Raw genomic sequence first — 17,779 nt, forward strand, 5'->3', positions numbered from 1 at the left:
GTCCTATTCTCTCATGTCTTGTCCTCTTGCTCTTCACATACTTGTAGAATGCGTTGGGGTTTTCTTTAATCCTGCTCGCCAAGGCTTTCTCCTGGTCCCTTCTGGCTCTCCGAATTTCATTCTTAATCTCCTTCCTGTTAACCTTGTAATCTTCTAGATCTCTATCATTACCTAGCTTTTTGAACCTTTCGTAAGCTTTTCTTCTTGACTAGATTTTCAACAGCCTTTGTACACCACGGTTCCTGTACCCTACCACCCTTTCCCTGTCTCATTGGAATGTACCTATGCGGAACGCAACGCAAATATCACCTGAACAATTCCCACATTTATTCCGTACATTTCCCTTACAACATCTGTTCCCAATTTATGCTTCCAAGTTCCTGCCTGGATAGCTTCATAATTCCCCTTACTCCAATTAAACGCTTTCCTCACTTGCTGTTCCTATCCCTCTCCAATGCTCTGGTCAAGGAGATAGAATTGTGATCACTATCTCCAAAATGCTCTTCCACTGAGAGACCTGACACCTGACCAGGTTCATTTTCCAATACCAGATCAAATACAGCCTCTCCTCTTGTAGGCTTAATTACATATTGTGTCAGGAAACCTTCCTGAACACACCTAACAAACTCCACCCCATCTAAACCCCTCGCTCTAGGGAGATAGCAATCAGTATTTGGGAAATTAAAATCTCCCACCACGACAACCCTGTTATTATTACACCTTTCCAGAATCTGCCTCCCTATCTGCTCCTCGATGTCCCTGCTGGTCAAGGAATTCTTTCCTTACTCCATCCCCTGAAAGCATGAGGCATGAGGTTCCAGCCTAGTGTCTGATTACTTTCAGAGTTCTAAGACATGATGTTGCCTGTACCTGGGCAAGTGTTTCCCCTTGCCTTATGGACTTCAAGATTTTATTGGCCAAGCAGTGAATGTACTTAATGGCCATCAGCAGAAAGGAATAAGGAAATGCTTGAAGTGGACAACAGGTTGAGCAGTAGAGAGAAAGAGTTGATGTTAAACAAGAGTTTTATGGTCTGATGATCTATGGCGTAGACAGAGTGGACATGGTGAGGATGTTACCTGTAGTGGGGGGGTGGGGTTTGGTCTAGGACCAGAGGGCACAGCCTCAGAATAGAAGGGTGTCTCTTTAGATCAGGGATGAGGAGTTTCTTTAGCTAGAGGGTGGTGAATCTGTGGAATTCATTGCAGATGGCGGGAGGCCAAGTCAATGGATACATTTTAAGAGGAGGATGATAGGTTCCTAATTCGTAAGGGAGTCAAAAGCTATGGAGAGAAGACAGGAGAATGGTGTAGAGAGGGATTATATCCATGATGGAATGTTGGAGCAGACTTGATGGGCTGAATGGCCTAATTCTTCACCTGTGCGAATCCCTGTAGCATCTGGTGACTCTGTGATCTTTGTTTCGGAGACCGACAACAGAGCATCTTTCAAGAGGGCGAACCCTTGCAAGGTGTCAGGCCCTGATGGTTTACCTGGTAGGCTCTGAAAATCTGTGCCAATCAACTAGCAGGAGAGTTCAAGGACATTTTCAGCCTCTCACTACTGCAGTCAGAGATTCAAATGGTTCTGTTTATTATCAGAGAATGTATACAGCATGCAACCTGAAATACTTGTCCTTGCAGACATCCACAAAAAAATCAGAAGAAACCCAAAAGAATGAATGACAGAAAAATGTTAGAGCTCCAAAGCAAACCCCCTCTCCCCGCTTCCTGTGCACAACCAGCAGCAAGCATCAACCTCACCCCGTACCACCTTGCTTTCAAAGGGCAACAATCATACCAATATTTAGGAAGAACAGGGTGAGCTGTCTCAACGACTGTTGTCCAGTGGCATCTTTTGTGATGAAGTCCTTTGACAGGTTGGTTATGGCTGGAATCAGCTCCTGCTTAAGGAAGGACCTGGACCTGTTGCAGTTTGCCTGTCACCACAATAGGTCTCCAGTGGATGCAATCTCACTGGCTCTCTACTTGGCCTTGGATCGCCTGAACAATAGTAATACCTGTATCAGGCTACTGTTATAGTTACTGTTGCGTTATTCAACACAATCATATCCTCAGTTCTAATCCAAAAGCTCCAAAACCTGGGCCTCCATACCTCCCTCTGCATAGTCATAGTCATACTTTATTGATCCCAAGGGAAATTGATTTTTGTTACAGTTGCCCCAACCAAGAATAGAGTATAAATATAGCAATATAAAACAATAAATAATTAAATAGTAATATGTAAACTATGCCAGGAAATAAGTCCAGGACCAGCCTATTGGCTCAGGGTGTCTGACCCTCCAAGGGAGGAGCTGTAAAGTTTGATGGCCACAGGCAGGAATGCTGTGTGTTGCATCTCGGTGGAATGAGTCTGGTGCAACTGGTTCCTCAACATTTTCATCGGGATACCACAGTCTGTGTGGATTGGAAATAACATCTCCACCCTGCTGACAGTTAACACTGGCATACCTTGAGGATATACATAGGAGATTAGTGGGCAAAATTAGAGCACGTGGTATTGGGGGTAGGGTACTGACATGGATAGAAAATTGGTTGGCAGACAGGAAACAAAGAGTAGGGATCAACGGGTCCCTTTCAGAATGGCAGGCAGTGACTAGTGGGATACCGCAAGGCTCGGTGCTGGGACTGCAGCTATTTACAATATACATTAATGATTTAGATGAAGGGATTAAAAGTAACATTAGCAAATTTGCAGATGACACAAAGCTGGGTGGCAGTGTGAAATGTGCGGAGGATGTTGAGATAATGCAGGATGACTTGGACAGGTTGGGTGAGTGGGCAGATGCAGTTTAATGTGGATAAATGTGAGGTTATCCACTTTGGTCACAAGAACAGGAAGGCAGATTACTATTTGAATGGTGTCAAGTTAGGAAAAGGGGAAGTACAATGAGATCTGGGTGTCCTTGTTCATGAGTCACTGAAAGTAAGCATGCAGGTACAGCAGGCAGTGAAGAAAGCTAATGGCATGTTGGCCTTCATAACAAGGGGAGTTGAGTATAGGAGCAAAGAGGTCCTTCTGCAGCTGTACAGGGCCCTGGTGAGACCATACCTGGAGTACTGTGTGCAGTTATGGTCTCCAAATTTGAAGAAGGACATTCTTGCTATTGAGGGAGTGCAGCGGAGGTTCACGACGTTAATTCCCGGGATGGCGGGACTGTCATATGTTGAAAGATTGGAGCGACTGGGCTTGTATACACTGGAATTTAGAAGGATGAGAGGGGATCTGATTGAAACATATAAGATTATTCAGAGATTGGACACGCTAGAGGCAGGAAACATGTTCCAGATGTTGGGGGAGTCCAGAACCAGAGGCCACAATTTGAGAGTAAGGGGTAGGCCATTTAGAACGGAGTTGAGGAAAAACTTTTTCACCCAGAGAGTGGTGGATATATGGAATGCTCTGCCCCAGAAGGCTGTGGAGACCAAGTCTCTGAATGTTTTCAAGAAAGAGTTAGATAGAGCTCTTAATGATAGCGGTGTCAAGGGATATGGGGAGAAGGCAGGAACGGGGTACTGATTGTGAATGATCATCCATGATCACAGTGGATGGCGGTGCTGGCTCGAAGGGCTGAATGGCCTACTCCTGCACCTATTGTCTATTGATACGTGCTTAGCCTACTGCTCTACTGTCTCTACATTCACAACTGTGGTTAGGCACAGCTCAAATGGCATCTGAAACTTGCCAACGACACTATTGTTGGCAGGATTTCAGATATTGACAAGAAGGTGTACGGAGCGAGGTAAATCAGTGGTTGAGTGGTGTCACAGCAATTACCTTGCACACAACGTCAGTAAGACCAAGAAGGAATTGATTGCGGGCTTTCGGACGTGGAAGTCAAGGGAAGATACACCAGCCCACATCGCGGGATCAGAAGTGGTAAGGGCAAGCAGTTTCAAGTTCCTGGGTATCAACATCTGTGATTCTGGCCCCAGCATATTGATGTAATTACAAAGAAGGCATGACAGCAGCTGTGTTTCATTAGGAGCTTGAGGAGAATTTGTATGTTACCAAAGGCATTTTTGTACCATGGAGAGTATTTCAACTGGTTGCATTACCGTCTGGCATAGAGGGGCCATTGCACAGGATCGGAAAATGCTGCAGAAAGTTGTAAACTGAGCCAGCTTCATGGGCACTAGCCTCCCCATCATCGAGGACACCTTGAAAAGGCGATGAATCAAAAAGTCAATATTCTCCCGCATTACCTAGGACATGCCTTCTTCTCATGACTACCATCAGGGAGGAGGTACAGGAACCTGAAAACACATACTCTGTTGCAGGAACAGCTTCTTCTCCTCCACTATCAGGTTTCTGAATGGGGAATGAACCCAGGAACACTACCAATTTTTTTTTTACTCTTTTTGCGCTACTTATTTAATTTAAATATATATGTGTGTGTGTATATACATCTTACTGTAATTTATTGTTTTTATTATTGTGTATTGCAATGTAGTGCTACCTCAAAACAACAAATTTCACAACATATTCTGGTGATATTAAACCTGATTCTGAATCTGATGTCTTGTGGTTTTATTTCAGGTGTATGGATTTTATTCATCATGAAGGTTATCGACCTAAAATATTAATTCTGTTTCTATCTTCACAGAGGCTGCCTTTACTGGTGTTCCTTTCCAGCATATTCTGCTCTTCCTAGCAGTTTTGTTTTTATAACATGGGAAAGAAACAGGTTGCACATGTTCTGAGATGAGTTCTGAAGTATTTGGCTGGATATTTGTAATTTCAGTCTGTACTGCATAGTGCAAAATGCTGACTGCTCTCTACCATGTGTGCTGGGGTGATAATGTTTTTTATAGCTATATTTATAGCTGAATTCAGCACTGCAGGTTAATGGATTTCAGAAATATTAAACAGTTGCCCATGGCCATGTGCTGCTACTGCGCTCTATATACCATCTTTTAGTTTCACTGTTGACATAGCCTGTTAAAGGAGAGCAAGTTAAAGGCAAGATACTGATGTGAAGTTTTATTTTTCAGCATCTGCAGAAGTAACAGAGGTCGCACTGGTCAGAGATATTCTTTATGTCTTCCAGGGAATTGATGGCAAATGTATCAAAATGTGTAATTCTGAAAACTGCTATAAAATTGATTCCAAGGTAATTCACTTCCAATGACTGGAATTAAAAATAAATTCTTGCATGTGATCTCCTCTGATCCCTTTATTTCACATAATCCACTGTGTTAAAGAGCAGAATGCAGTATCCTATCAGATGTAGTGAAAGCCTTCATTCCAAAACACTGAGCCATTGTGTAAGTGAGTGAATGTCAATGTCCTGAATATTCAGCGATCAATTAGATTGTTTCCTCATGCTACCACAAAGCAAAAAAAAACTGCTTTCACCATCCCCTTGGGTAGATTTTCCAAATTTCAGTCACCCTCTAGGTGAAAAATTCTTCCTGCCTGCCTGTTGTGTTTACATAACAAAAAAGTCTGCAATTCAAAAGTTCTTTGAAATATCCTGAAATAATGAAAATCATTGCATGTTTTAATTCTGATACATTTTCTGCTGATGACTAACTACCTGTCTCCAAGAGAAGTGCGATAACTCGGCTTGATGTAGCTTGGTTTTGGTTGTGGCTGGCATCCTTCTGGTAGTGTAGTGATTGTGAAAGGCTGGAAAGACAGGATTAATTTAATATTTTGAATAGTGTTTAGTTTGATAAGGACAATCATTTGGCTTTAGCATGTGCATAGTATTAATTTCAGAAGCAAGGTATTGACCAAACACTAAATAAATAAATGTTACTGAAGCTTCCACTTGCTACCAGGACAGTGATATAAACACTTTTTCTGAGGAGGACTTGTTTAAGAGTTGAGCAGTCCGCAATACTTTGGCTGTCAGTACAAAGGAGAATAATTGGTGAGATATTATTTCATAGTGTTTTCAAGATGTCTGTTGGTCAAGGTGTACATTTTATGATAAATTTACTTAAAACTTTGATAAAGCGTTTAAAGTTCACAAATTGGAACAGTGGCAGCTGCTTGGCTAAAGAGAGTGAGAGAGAAATGAATATCCCCTAGAGTTAATCATATTGCAGTGGTCTCCAATTCTGTGATATTATTGATTGTGTCATGGTTATTGCAGGTATTTCAGGAGTATGGATACCTGATTGTTAACGAGTGGTAGAGTATTGGCATTGGTCCAATTATTCTCTAAATCAGTGAGCGATCTGTAGGTAGTAATGGGTGGAGGAGTGGTGGCCAAAATTGCACTAGAGGAACATGGTGGTGAGATATTAAAAAGTAAGTTCTATTTGCGTTTCTGCCAATTGGTGAGGCAGCTGGCTTCCAGTGTTCGGTTTACACTGCTGGATTTAAAGGCCTGTGGGGATGCAGATCTGGACAATGAGTGCATTAGCTACTGTATTCTGTGCCAGTGGTAACTCCTTTGCTCTTTATGTCAGTTTGGCACCAATATTTACTGTGTTCCTGTTGGTAATAGTTTGCCAGTTCTGTCTCTGAGTGTTTGGACTTGAGCCATTATATTATTTGGTGGTGTTGGAGGCATGCTTAGTCATGTTTTGTGAGTTGTCTCATAAATTGTATGTTAGCCTTCGTACAAGATCTTTTGGCTAAGTGATAATGGACAAGATGGTGGCTGAAGAGGGGATACTTAGACACAGTCTTAGCATGCATTGCTCCCAGGTGTGATTTGTCAGGATGCTTTCAGCTGCCTCTCACTGAATCTGAAACCCAAAAGTCACACCTGTTCTCCCTGATTATTGCAGTTAGTTATAATAATGATTGTCTGCATGGAACAGATAGTAAGGATCTCATAGTTGAAGCAGAAGTGAATTCTTGAAACCTCATCTGTCAATCTGCACAAAGCCAGGTTAGTCTCGATCACTGACCCATTTACATGGTGTGGATTTGCTGTTCAGTTCTATTCCCATGTTAGGACTAAGCTGTATGGGAAATGAGTCTTTGCACCTATGTCTGTTAAGTATTGAAGTACAGGTCCAAAAGTGTGGAAGATTTATAACTGAATTTGGTCTGATGCTTTGTAGCTGGAACGTTGGTGCTTCAAGATATGGATGCCTCGACACTCTAAACTAATTTACTGGAATATCAGGGCGGATTCCAAGAAGATGGGCTGGAGAATCTGCTTTTGTGCTGTAGTGCTCTATTACTCTGAGAGTAATTCATGTGTTGTCTCTCCGAGAAACTGCATTGTTTTGTATTAGCATCAGGATTAGCAAGACACTATTATAACTCTGAGTTGGAGTTCAGAGTTCAATCCCAGTGTCAGTAAGGAATTTGTATGTCCTCCCTGTGAATTGCATGGATTTTCTCCGGGTGCTCCAACTTGTTCCCACATTCCAATGAAATACCAGTTAGTAGGTCAGTTGGTCATTGTAAATTGTTCTATGATTAGGCTAGGCTTAAATCAGGGGTTGCTGAGCGGTGTGGCTCAAATGGCCAACAGGGACTCTTCCATTCTGTATCTGTAAATAATTCAAAAATTCAACCTTTTCCTCCTTTCAGCTGGGAATATCAAAATCTCTGAGAGATACAGTGAGTAGATTAGCAGAACTTGGATGGCTTCATAACAAAATAAGGAAATACACAGACCAGAGATGTTTGGATCGTGCCTTTGGCCTTGTGGGGCAGGTATGTTGTATTCATCTTACTGTATCTACAATATATCTGAACAGAAATTTGATCCCAGAAAGGGGTCACAAATTAAGGAAGCATTCATTGGGTATCCAACTCTCCCAGCATATTTTCTAGATCCTTGTCACCTTGTCAGAACACTGTCCTGTTCTATTCTCCTTAACCCTGAAATGGCTGGGGCTATTAGAAGCTCAATGACTGTGTCTGGTAAATTATTCATCTTTGGAAGTAAATTCTTTATGAGATCAGTATTAAGTGTTCATTTCTTTAATTTATGTGCCCTTCTGGATGTTAGTGTTTTTTTTTAATTATCAATGTAGTTACAATGAGAATTTCTGGTGGCTCATTCTAAAAATAATAGATTTTCTTTCTGAAACACAGCGGGGTTTAAACACATTGAAATTCTTCCTTGTGCACCTAAATATTCTCTCTTATTAATTACATCAGTAATGTAAAGCATATTGTTTATTTGAAGAAAAGTGAGATCACGTGTTATCTATTTTACCCTCTTTTTAATTTCCTTCCTTCAGAGTTTTTGTGCTTCCTTGCATCAGGAGCTGAAGGAATATTACAGGTTACTTTCTGTTTTACATTCCCAGGTAAGTCACTTTACAGTTCTCACATTTACCCAGTCACTGGTTTCTCAAAACCACTTCCTCACATCTCTAAAAGTCCTTACTTGTGGGTGAATGCTGTATGCAGTTGCATTTGTTGGCTTTATCACAATATTCCCATCCATTATTGAAACATCAGGCTCTGTTTTATTGCTTTCTGTTTGCCCTTTTGTTTTCTAGCTTGTTTGTTTTTTTTTTGTTGGTAGAAGTGGAACATGCATTTAGTTCTTTGCCTTGATGTTCACTCTACTGATTTATTAACCTTACTGGTAAAGATCTGTAAGGGTTACACAGCCAATTTTTAAAGATCTTCAGTAAATTGAAGGCGGCTGTCCGGTAGGGTGGAACTTGGTTGTTTGTGGATGATTGTCTATGTAGCTGGTTTATGTACATCGTTAAATAAGCCATACTTTGAGCCAGATGGCACTTTGAACTTGCATTTATTGTTTCATGGCCCTAGTATTTGGTCCTAGTGCAGGGTGAACAATTCCTTTACCCACAGATGTTGCTTGACCTTCCGAGTTCTTCCACTAGTTGTTCTTGCTTATAAATTGTTAACTCTCTCTGTTGACATGAAGGATTTGTTCATTTATTTCTCTCCTAATCAGTTTTATTGCTTTCTTAACTACATGGATTCTTGTACACTATGGTTCTCTTTCAACTGCTGTTCCTCAGTCTAGCTTTTATAGCATCAAGCTGGACAGTGAGGCTCAATGAAAAGGTTTTCATTGTTTAGTAGGATACCTGGCTGTATCTTACTATGCTCTCAAACAGTTTATCCAGCAGGAGTGTTTGGGGCGGTGGGGGGGGGGGGTGAAGGAAGCCATGCCTATTTCTCCTCCTCATTACCCAGCAGGAAGTATTCAATGGCTGCCTCTGTGACGCTCTAGGATTGAGAGTTCCAGAGTTAGGACCCTCCGAGAAAAGAAATTCTTTCTTATCTCCAACTTACATTGGTGACCTAAGGTTTATAGATATCTCCAACAGGGGAAATAACCCTATATATCCTCTTTGAAATCTTAAATGCTCTAATAAGGTCACCTCTTATTCAACTGTATTGTAACAGGAATATTCATTATTGACTTCGATGTTAATGTAAGAGGTATGATATGAATATTTTCAGGAATTAGTAATGTCATAGATAATAATGCTGGTTTTTCTAAGGTTACAGTGTGATGTAAAACTAGCCAGGGAAATGCTAAATGGAATTTAATTCTGACAAGTGTGAGGAGAGACATTTTTTGAGACTAAACAAGGGGTAGGACATGCACAGTATGTACTAACACACTCAGGGAGTGCTGTTGAAGAGAGGAACTTCGAGGTACAAGCCCATCGATCCCTGAAAGTGGCAGCACAGGTCTAAGTGTGGCATGTTTGCCTTCATTGGTCTCAACAAAACATAAGAACTGGTATGTCATGTCATGTTGACAAAACATTGGCTAGACCTCACATGGAGTATCATGTGCTGTTCTAGTGCAGAGAAGTTTCACTGGGGTATTTCTTGGAATAGAGTATTTCACTTCAGAAAGACTCGATAGCCCAGAGTTGTTTTCTTGAGAACATAGGTCAGTGAGGGACGCTTTGATGGAAGAATAGAAAATTATGAGAGGGATTGACAGGATAGATAGTACAAGTCTTTTTGGAATAATGTGGGTGTCTAAGACAAAGGTACATAGTGTTACCAGGAGAAGTAGGAGGTTTATAGGGGACCTGAGGAGAATCTTTGGACAGATGGGGCTTGTCTTCCATTGTTGGCAGCTATCTAGGAGAAGGAAAACTGATCTGAAACCTCCGCTGCTTTGCAGCTATACCCACTGATGGGGAAGGCCTTGGGTGTAAACCCTTCAGAAAAATTTGAAATTGGACTCCCAAAAGCAGTTCTATGTTGAGTTTAGTACTGACTGGCAACTTTTGTGATGCTGGTGGTGCCAAACTATCAGTCTCTGCTGCGTGCAGAGGAGGAGCCTGCTGTGTGGGAAATAACTTGCTCTCCGTAACCTACTCCCCTGGCTTGTGTATTATGTAGACAGCTAGGGCGTAATATCCATGGTTGACCCTGACCAACAGAGGGGTCTCTGAGGGAAATCTTTTTCTCACAGGATGATTAGAGTGTGGAATAGTTTCTGAAGAGGTGATGGAGGCAAATGAAGTGCGGAAGGGCTTGTTGTAGAGTTATCTGACTCTGTAATTCAGCCTGCTCAATTTCTCTTCAAATCTCAACTCCTGCGTCCAAGGAATCAACTGAGTGCTTCCTGCAGTGCAAATACATCCTTAAGATGATGAGACGGCCTACAGGGACAAGGTCCAGCACCTGGCTGCGTGGTGTGCCGCCCTTAACACCCAGAAGACCAAGGAGATCATTGTGGACTTCAGGCATCCTAGGAGCCACACTCACGCCCCCATCTACATCAACGGAGGTGTAGTGGAGCGTGTATCAAGCTTCAAATTCCTTGGTGTCCACATTTCCGAGGATCTCACCTGGTCCCTGAGCTCCTCCATCCTGATCAAAAAGGCGCAACAGTGCCTTTATTTCCTGTGGAGCATGAAGAAAGCTCACCTCTGTCCCAGGATACTGACAGACTTTTACTGCTGTACCATTGAGAGCATACTCACCAACTGCATCTCAGTGTGGTATGGCAATTGTCCCATATTGGACCGCAAAGCACTCCAGCAGGTGGTGAAAACTGCCCAGCGGATTATCGGCACCCAGTTGCCCACAATTGAGAACATCTACCATAAATGCTGCCTGGGCAGGGCGAAAAGCATTATCAAGGATGCATCTCACCCTAACCGTGGACTTTTTACTCTTATCCCATCCGGTAGGCGCTCCAGTAGCCTCCACTCCCACACCAGCAGGCACAGGAAGAGCTTCTTCCCTGAGGCTGTGACCCTGCTGAACCTCACATCACAGCGCTAAGCAGTATTGTACCCATATTGGACTGTCTCAGTACTTTTATATTTGTGTGCTGTAGCACTTACTTTTTATTCGCAGTTATTTTGTAAATAACACTATTCTTTGCATTTCTGGTCAGCTGCTAACTGCATTTCATTGGCTTTGTATCTGTACTCGGCACAATGATAATAAAGTTGAATCTAATCTAAGTATCAAGATCAAAACCTACATTTCTCCAGGTGTGGTCTCACTACTGTACTGTAAACTTGTCGGATGTTGTAATATTCCATGCACTGAAGATCTACATTCTAGTAGCCTTCCTTATTCAATCCTTGTTCCGCCTTCCTTACTATTTCCATCTGCTGGAATCTCAGATAGCTTTGAAGACAAAAATACAAGCGGGAGCAGGCCACCAGGCCCTGCTGTTAACTGTGATGGATGAACCAGCTGGCCTCAACTCCTGTGCCATTCTACATCATCTCCACTTCATCCATCTTTAAATGTTATATCAATCTTTAAAAAGTTATAATGATCTGATCTCCACCACTGTGTTGGATAGAGAATTGCAGTGATTCACCAGTCTGAGAGAACCACAGTTTTAACGTACCTGAACCTTCAACAATTTCCCTGTGAAGTCTTCTTCGGATCCTGTACGTGTATTTGAATAAGGTTGCCCCTCATTCTTCTGAATGATATAAGCTGTCTCAGTTCTCTTGACAGGACAACTACTTCATCCCAGGAATTAGCCCAGGGAATCTCTTTTGGACAGCCTCCAATGCCACTATAACCTATTTTCAGGAAGGGGACCAAAACTCTGTGATGTACTCAGGAGTAGCTTCACCCTGTACTGCAACAAAACCTCCCTATTAAGTGACAATCCCCTCACAATAAAAGCCAACTTGCTATTTGCTTTCTTAACTACTTGTTGGATATGCCTGATATTTTTATGATTCATGAATTACAATACAGAGATTGCTTGGAACTTTTCATTTGCACTCTCTCTATAGTTGATAATCTGCTTTTTAATTCCTTTTACCTTGTACTACCTACATTAAACTCTATTTTACAGGTTTTTGCCAGTCACTCAATGTTCTATATTCTGTTGAAGAATTGCAAAACCCTCATCGCAAGATGACTGTTAATCTATTTTTGCGTCATTGGCAAACTCTGAAATATTGCGTTTCATTCTCTCCTTCAGGTTATTAATGTTAATAGTAGACAATCGAGGGCCAAGAACTGATCCTAGGACTACTTCATGAGTCCTATCCTAATAGTTTGTACTGCAACACTTTATAGTATCACTGCAATTAAATAATTGTCTTTTCAATTTTTCCTTCAAACTGATCGCTTCAAAATTTTCCAGATTAAATTCCATTTGTCAACTTGTTTACCTCACTATATGCATTTGCTCATTCCTTGACACTTGTTCACCCATCTACCTTTGTACCCTTAACAAATTTGGTAACGATGTGCTCAATCTCTTCGTCCAAGTGATTAATATAAATTAAAAATAACTGAGATCTCAGCCCTGATCTCTGCAACATACCACTAATTACTAATGTCATTCATTAATCCTCTTTTCTCTTACTTCACTGATCTCTTGTCCAGTTGCCTTGTGTGCTCTCTGCAGGAACCTGCAACTACCACATTACTAAATGCCTTCTGGAAATCCAATTACGTAGCATCTGCTGATTTTCCCTTTATCCTTCCAGTCACATCGTCAAAGAACTCCATCAAATTAGTTAATATGTTTTTCCTTGTCAACTTGTTTTATTGTCCTGCTTTTCCTGCTAAATAATGGATTCCAGGATATTCACAATGTTGCACGTTAGGCTAACTGGCATTTAGTTTCTGAGACCCCATTATGCAGTTTTGAAGGCTCAAACTATGTTAGTTTGTTCAGTAGCTTTTTCTTTATAGCGAGGTTTAAACTTCCCTTTCTTTGTTCTTTTATTATTTATTATAATATTATTATTTGATGTTCTATAATAGCTTGCATTCTACAATCCAAAGTAATTATTTGCAACTTTTGCCATTTCTGTTTCCCATTATTATATTTCCTGTCGCCTTCTCAAAGTAACCAGTATTTACTTTATTTACTTCCTCCTTTTTCTATTCCGGAAGTTCTTGCTGTTATCTTTTCATATCAGATATTTTACTATTTTTTCCCTACTTTATAATTTTATGTTAGTGTTCACTTGTCAGTTCCTTCAAAAAAAAACCCAATCCCTTGGCCTGCCAGTAATCTTTTATTGATGTCTACTTTTAATTTGTTGCCACCGTTAACTTTGTTGGTGCACCGGTCCTATACTGATTCCATTTTAATTCTGTCAGTTTACCAAAATTTACCATTCACTTACACATTAGAACAATTTATTTTAACCTATTAACTCACCCATTTCTACATCTTTGTGATTTGGGAGGAAATGAATACCCAGAGGAAACCTATGTAGTTACAGGAAAAATATGGTAATTCCACAGCCATTGAGGTCGTGATTGAGCCTGGTTATTGCAGCTGTGAGGTGGCAGCAGTTGCACTAGCTGAGCCATTAGCTTTCCCTGCGAAAAACAATACGCTCTTCCAGGGAAATGGCTTAAGGCATTGCACTGATGGTGCCAGTGAGTTTAACCCTTCCTCTGGAGAAATGGTAGGTGGAGTTTAATCCAGAGTTGAGGTGATGCAGTTTGGGAAGTGATGAATTTTGGGAGATCAAGTGCAAGAGTATACAGCACCCTAAAGAGTATTGATTTACAGAGGGATCTTGGAGTGCAAGTCCGTAGCTCTCTGAAAGTGGCAATTCAAGTTAATAGGTTGGTAAAGAAGCCCTAAGTTACATTTGTCTTCACTGGTTGGAGCATTGTGGATAAAAGTTGGCAAGTTATGTTACAATTGTGTATAGTTTTCGTTAGCCATATTTGGAGTATTGTGTACAGTTCTGGTTGTCACACTATAGGAAGGATGCAGAAGTTTAGGAGAGATGTTCACCAGAATGTTGCCTGGATTGGAGTGTATTAGCTGCAAGGAAAGATTTGTCAAACCTGGATTGTTTTCACTGGAGTATTGGAGGCTGCAGGGTGAACTGATAGAAATATGTAAAATTGTAACAAGCACAGACAAGATAAAAAGTCATGTTTCTCCCCAAGGAGGAAATGTTAAATACTAGCAAGCACGGGTTTCAGGTGAGATGTGTAAAGCTTAAAGGAGATTTGTGAAGCATTTTACACGGAGTGACGTATGCCTGGAATGTGGTGCTAGGGAGGTGATGGAAGCAGATATGATCATGATATTGAGGAACATCCGGTTAAGATGGGGCTACCGAATGTGTGCAACAGTTTCTGGTAGTCAAACAGCTAAGAAATCAGACTTAAAAATATCGCTAATCATCATACCTTTTCTGAGGTAAATTAAATTATTGACACAGACAGTGAGGGGGTGAGTTCAGGGGATGAACTGAGAAGGTGTTTAACAGAATCGTTGCTGATGGAGATCTGATGCCTGGGTGATTGGCCTAGGAGTGAAGTTGGATCTCTCTGGGTGCGTAAAGGAGAAATTGAGGCCCGGACAGAGAACATTCGGTGTTCGATCAACTAACCCAGGAGCACGGTTGGATTGGGCTGGGTAAACGGAATCTGGGCCCAGAGCGAGTCGCTGCGTGTTGTGGTCTGGTCAGCAGCAGCTGTGCCTGGGTCCTAGTGCAAGGTACAATGTGCTGTTGAGACAACTTAAACGCCAGCCCAGATCAGAGGCGAGAACTGAGTTTGCTCGCTCTCTGCGATCTTCACTTTTCTGCTGTTGGATCAATTTAAACACCAGCCCAGATAGACTGAAAAGACAGGATGTCGGTTGGGACGAGAGCCGATTTCGCTCGTTCCTCATGATGGTCATCTCCATGGTGCTGAGGCTACGAAGGTAGTGCCGGTTGCTGTGCTCCTTGCCCGCTAATGTGATGAACTGACAAGCGAGGCTTAGGACCTACTCCAGGCTGCTCCAGATTTGAATCAGAGGACTCAATGTTGGTTTGGAATGCTGTTGTTCGATTCAATTGTTTGCATGATTTAAAAAAAATACTCTCTTTCTCTTGCGTGTTGAGTGTTGGTCTCTTTATTTTTCATTCTTTTTTTTCCTTAATTGGGTTCTTTCTGGTTTCTTTGTGGCTACCTGTGAGCAAATAAATCTCAAGGTTCTGTAATTTATACATTCTTTGATAAGTGAATCAATAGACAATGGACAATAGGTGCAGGAGTAGGCCATTCAGCCCTTCAAGCCAGCACCATCATTCACTGTGATCATGACTGATCATCCACAGTCAGTATCCAGTTCCTGCCTTATCCCCATAACCTTTGATTCCACTATCTTTAAGAGCTCTATCCATCTCTTTCTTGAAAGCATCCAGAGACTTGGCCTCCATAGCCTTCTGGGGCAGAGCATTCCATATATCCACCACTCTCTGGGTGAAAAAGTTTTTCCTCAACTCCGTTCTAAATGGCCTACCCCTTATTCTTAAACTGTGGCCTCTGGTTCTGGACTCACCCATCAGCGGGAACATGCTTCCTGCCTCCAGCGTGTCCAATCCCTTAATCTTATTTGGCATTTAGAATCTTGGCATTTTGACACATAAACATATAAAGGCAGATTGAATTAATTAGATTGGCATCATGGTTGGTGTGGATGTGTTGGGCCAAAGGACCTGGCTCTGTTCTGTACCATTCTGTGTTATCGAGCCATCCCTGAAGCAAATTACTCAAACTATCACCATTGTTATCCTTTTTCTCTATCACATTAAGTGCAGTTTACAACCAGGCACCTTCCTGGACTTCTAATTTAGACTAAATATTATCGTTGTTCAGTTGTTCCTGGCAAAAGATCTATAGTTATTTTCTGTTCAGAAGGTCAGCGTTTAGATAAGGAATTCAATTTGTGTAGTGGAGAAGTGAGTAATCTCTCCACATAACGTAATAGCTCTTATAAATACTTAATGCTTTACTTGAAGAATGGGAATGGATTTAAGTTACAGTCAGTCGCAAATATTCTTTCAAGGTTTTGGCCTTGTGCCTTGTTTACAAAAAGGCAACGGTTAGTTATTGGGCAATAGTAGGGTATTTAAAGGACCAGATTATTATCTCATTAACATTGTTTCTGTGACATCCAAATGAAAATTTGAATGAGAAATTATGATTGATCTATATTTAACTCTACCGTACAAACGGATCAAGATATTTAAAGCCATCTGTGCCTCAAGCTGGACGTCAAAGGCTGAAACCTGTGGATTCCTCCCAGTGCTATTTTCTAGTGAGATTAAGAATAGGAGGACAGGGCCGTTAAATGCACAGTTGAGACGCTGGTGCAGGAGGGAGGAATTTGTGATTCTTGGACCATTAAGATCTCTCGTCAAAAGTAGAGGTGACTCTTCAAGAGGGACACATTGCAATTGAACTGAAGTGAAGCCAAGAACTATTAATTTTGTCCGGCAGGTGTGTGGGACCCAGCTCATTAATGAGAAGCTGAGGTGCCGGAGGTCCTGAAGTACTTAAAGATGGATCAGTAATCCTCTCCTGACTTGCTGACTGAGATCAATAAGGATACCTTTGCCACGGTTCTCCTCGACACTGGTACTCCACAAGTCAGTGTCCTCAGCCCACTACTCTACTCCATATGCACGCAAGACTGCGTAGCCAGATTCTGCTTTAACTCGTACAAGTTTGCAGATGACACCACTGTAATGGGACATATCTCAAATAACGGAGTACACTAAAGAGATACAGAGCTTGGTGGCATGGTGTCATAACAACAATCAATGTCAGTAAAACAAAACAGCTAGTCATTGACTTCAGAAAGGAGAAGGGGGTTGCGGACGCACAGTCCAGTTTACATAAACAGTGCTAAGGTCCAGCGGGTCGCAAGCTTAAAGTTCTAAGAAATGAACATCACCAATTGCCTGTCCCAGTCAAACCACGTTGTAGGTTGCACTCATGTGTTGTTGAATTTTCAATCTTTTGTAGGTCTATCTTGTCCTAAATGACAGTGTTTAAGTAGCCTACACTCCAAGGTCCTACATTGTGGTAGAAGGTTATAGAACATTAGAACATTAGCCCTTTGAGACACTCAAGATGTTAACCTGGAGGAATGAAAGCTTCTATTTTTTTTTTGCTTAATTTGGAGCAAAAGTTGAATGGCTAATGTTTGTATATGCACAATACAGCTATTAGGTGTCAAAGCATATGAATATACACTCAGTGGCCACTTTATTAGATGCAGCTGTACACCTTGTTAATGCAAATATCTAATCAACTAATCATATGGCAGCAATTCAATGCATAAAATAGTTCAGACACAGAGAAGTGATTGTTCAGACGAAACATCAGAATGGGGGAAGAAATGTGATCTAAGTGACTTTGACCATTGAACGATTGTTGGTCCAGATGGTGTGGTAAACTGCTGATCCTCTGGGAATTTTCACACACAATGGCCTGGAGTTTACAGAGAATGGTGCGAGAAATAAAAAAACATCCAGTGAGCGGTAGTTCTGTGGGTGAAAAATACTTTTTCATAACAGTGGTCGAAGAATGGCCAGACTGGTTCATGTTGACGGGAAGGTGAGAGTAACTCATATAACCACAC

The 17,779-nt window shown here is 41.5% G+C and overlaps 1 protein-coding gene across 1 annotated transcript in view; it reads left to right on the plus strand.

The window, feature by feature from the left end:
• Positions 1-17,779, plus strand: part of tubgcp3 (tubulin gamma complex component 3) — a 140,257-nt gene that overhangs the window by 35,463 nt on the left and 87,015 nt on the right. The window contains exons 7-9 of the mRNA XM_063048317.1: positions 5,016-5,134; positions 7,525-7,650; positions 8,184-8,252. Coding sequence (XP_062904387.1) covers positions 5,016-5,134; positions 7,525-7,650; positions 8,184-8,252 — 314 coding nt within the window. The remainder of the gene's footprint in view (positions 1-5,015; positions 5,135-7,524; positions 7,651-8,183; positions 8,253-17,779) is intronic.

This window comes from Mobula hypostoma, chromosome 5, assembly GCF_963921235.1.
Source record: "Mobula hypostoma chromosome 5, sMobHyp1.1, whole genome shotgun sequence".
Classification (NCBI taxonomy): Eukaryota; Metazoa; Chordata; class Chondrichthyes; order Myliobatiformes; family Myliobatidae; genus Mobula; species Mobula hypostoma.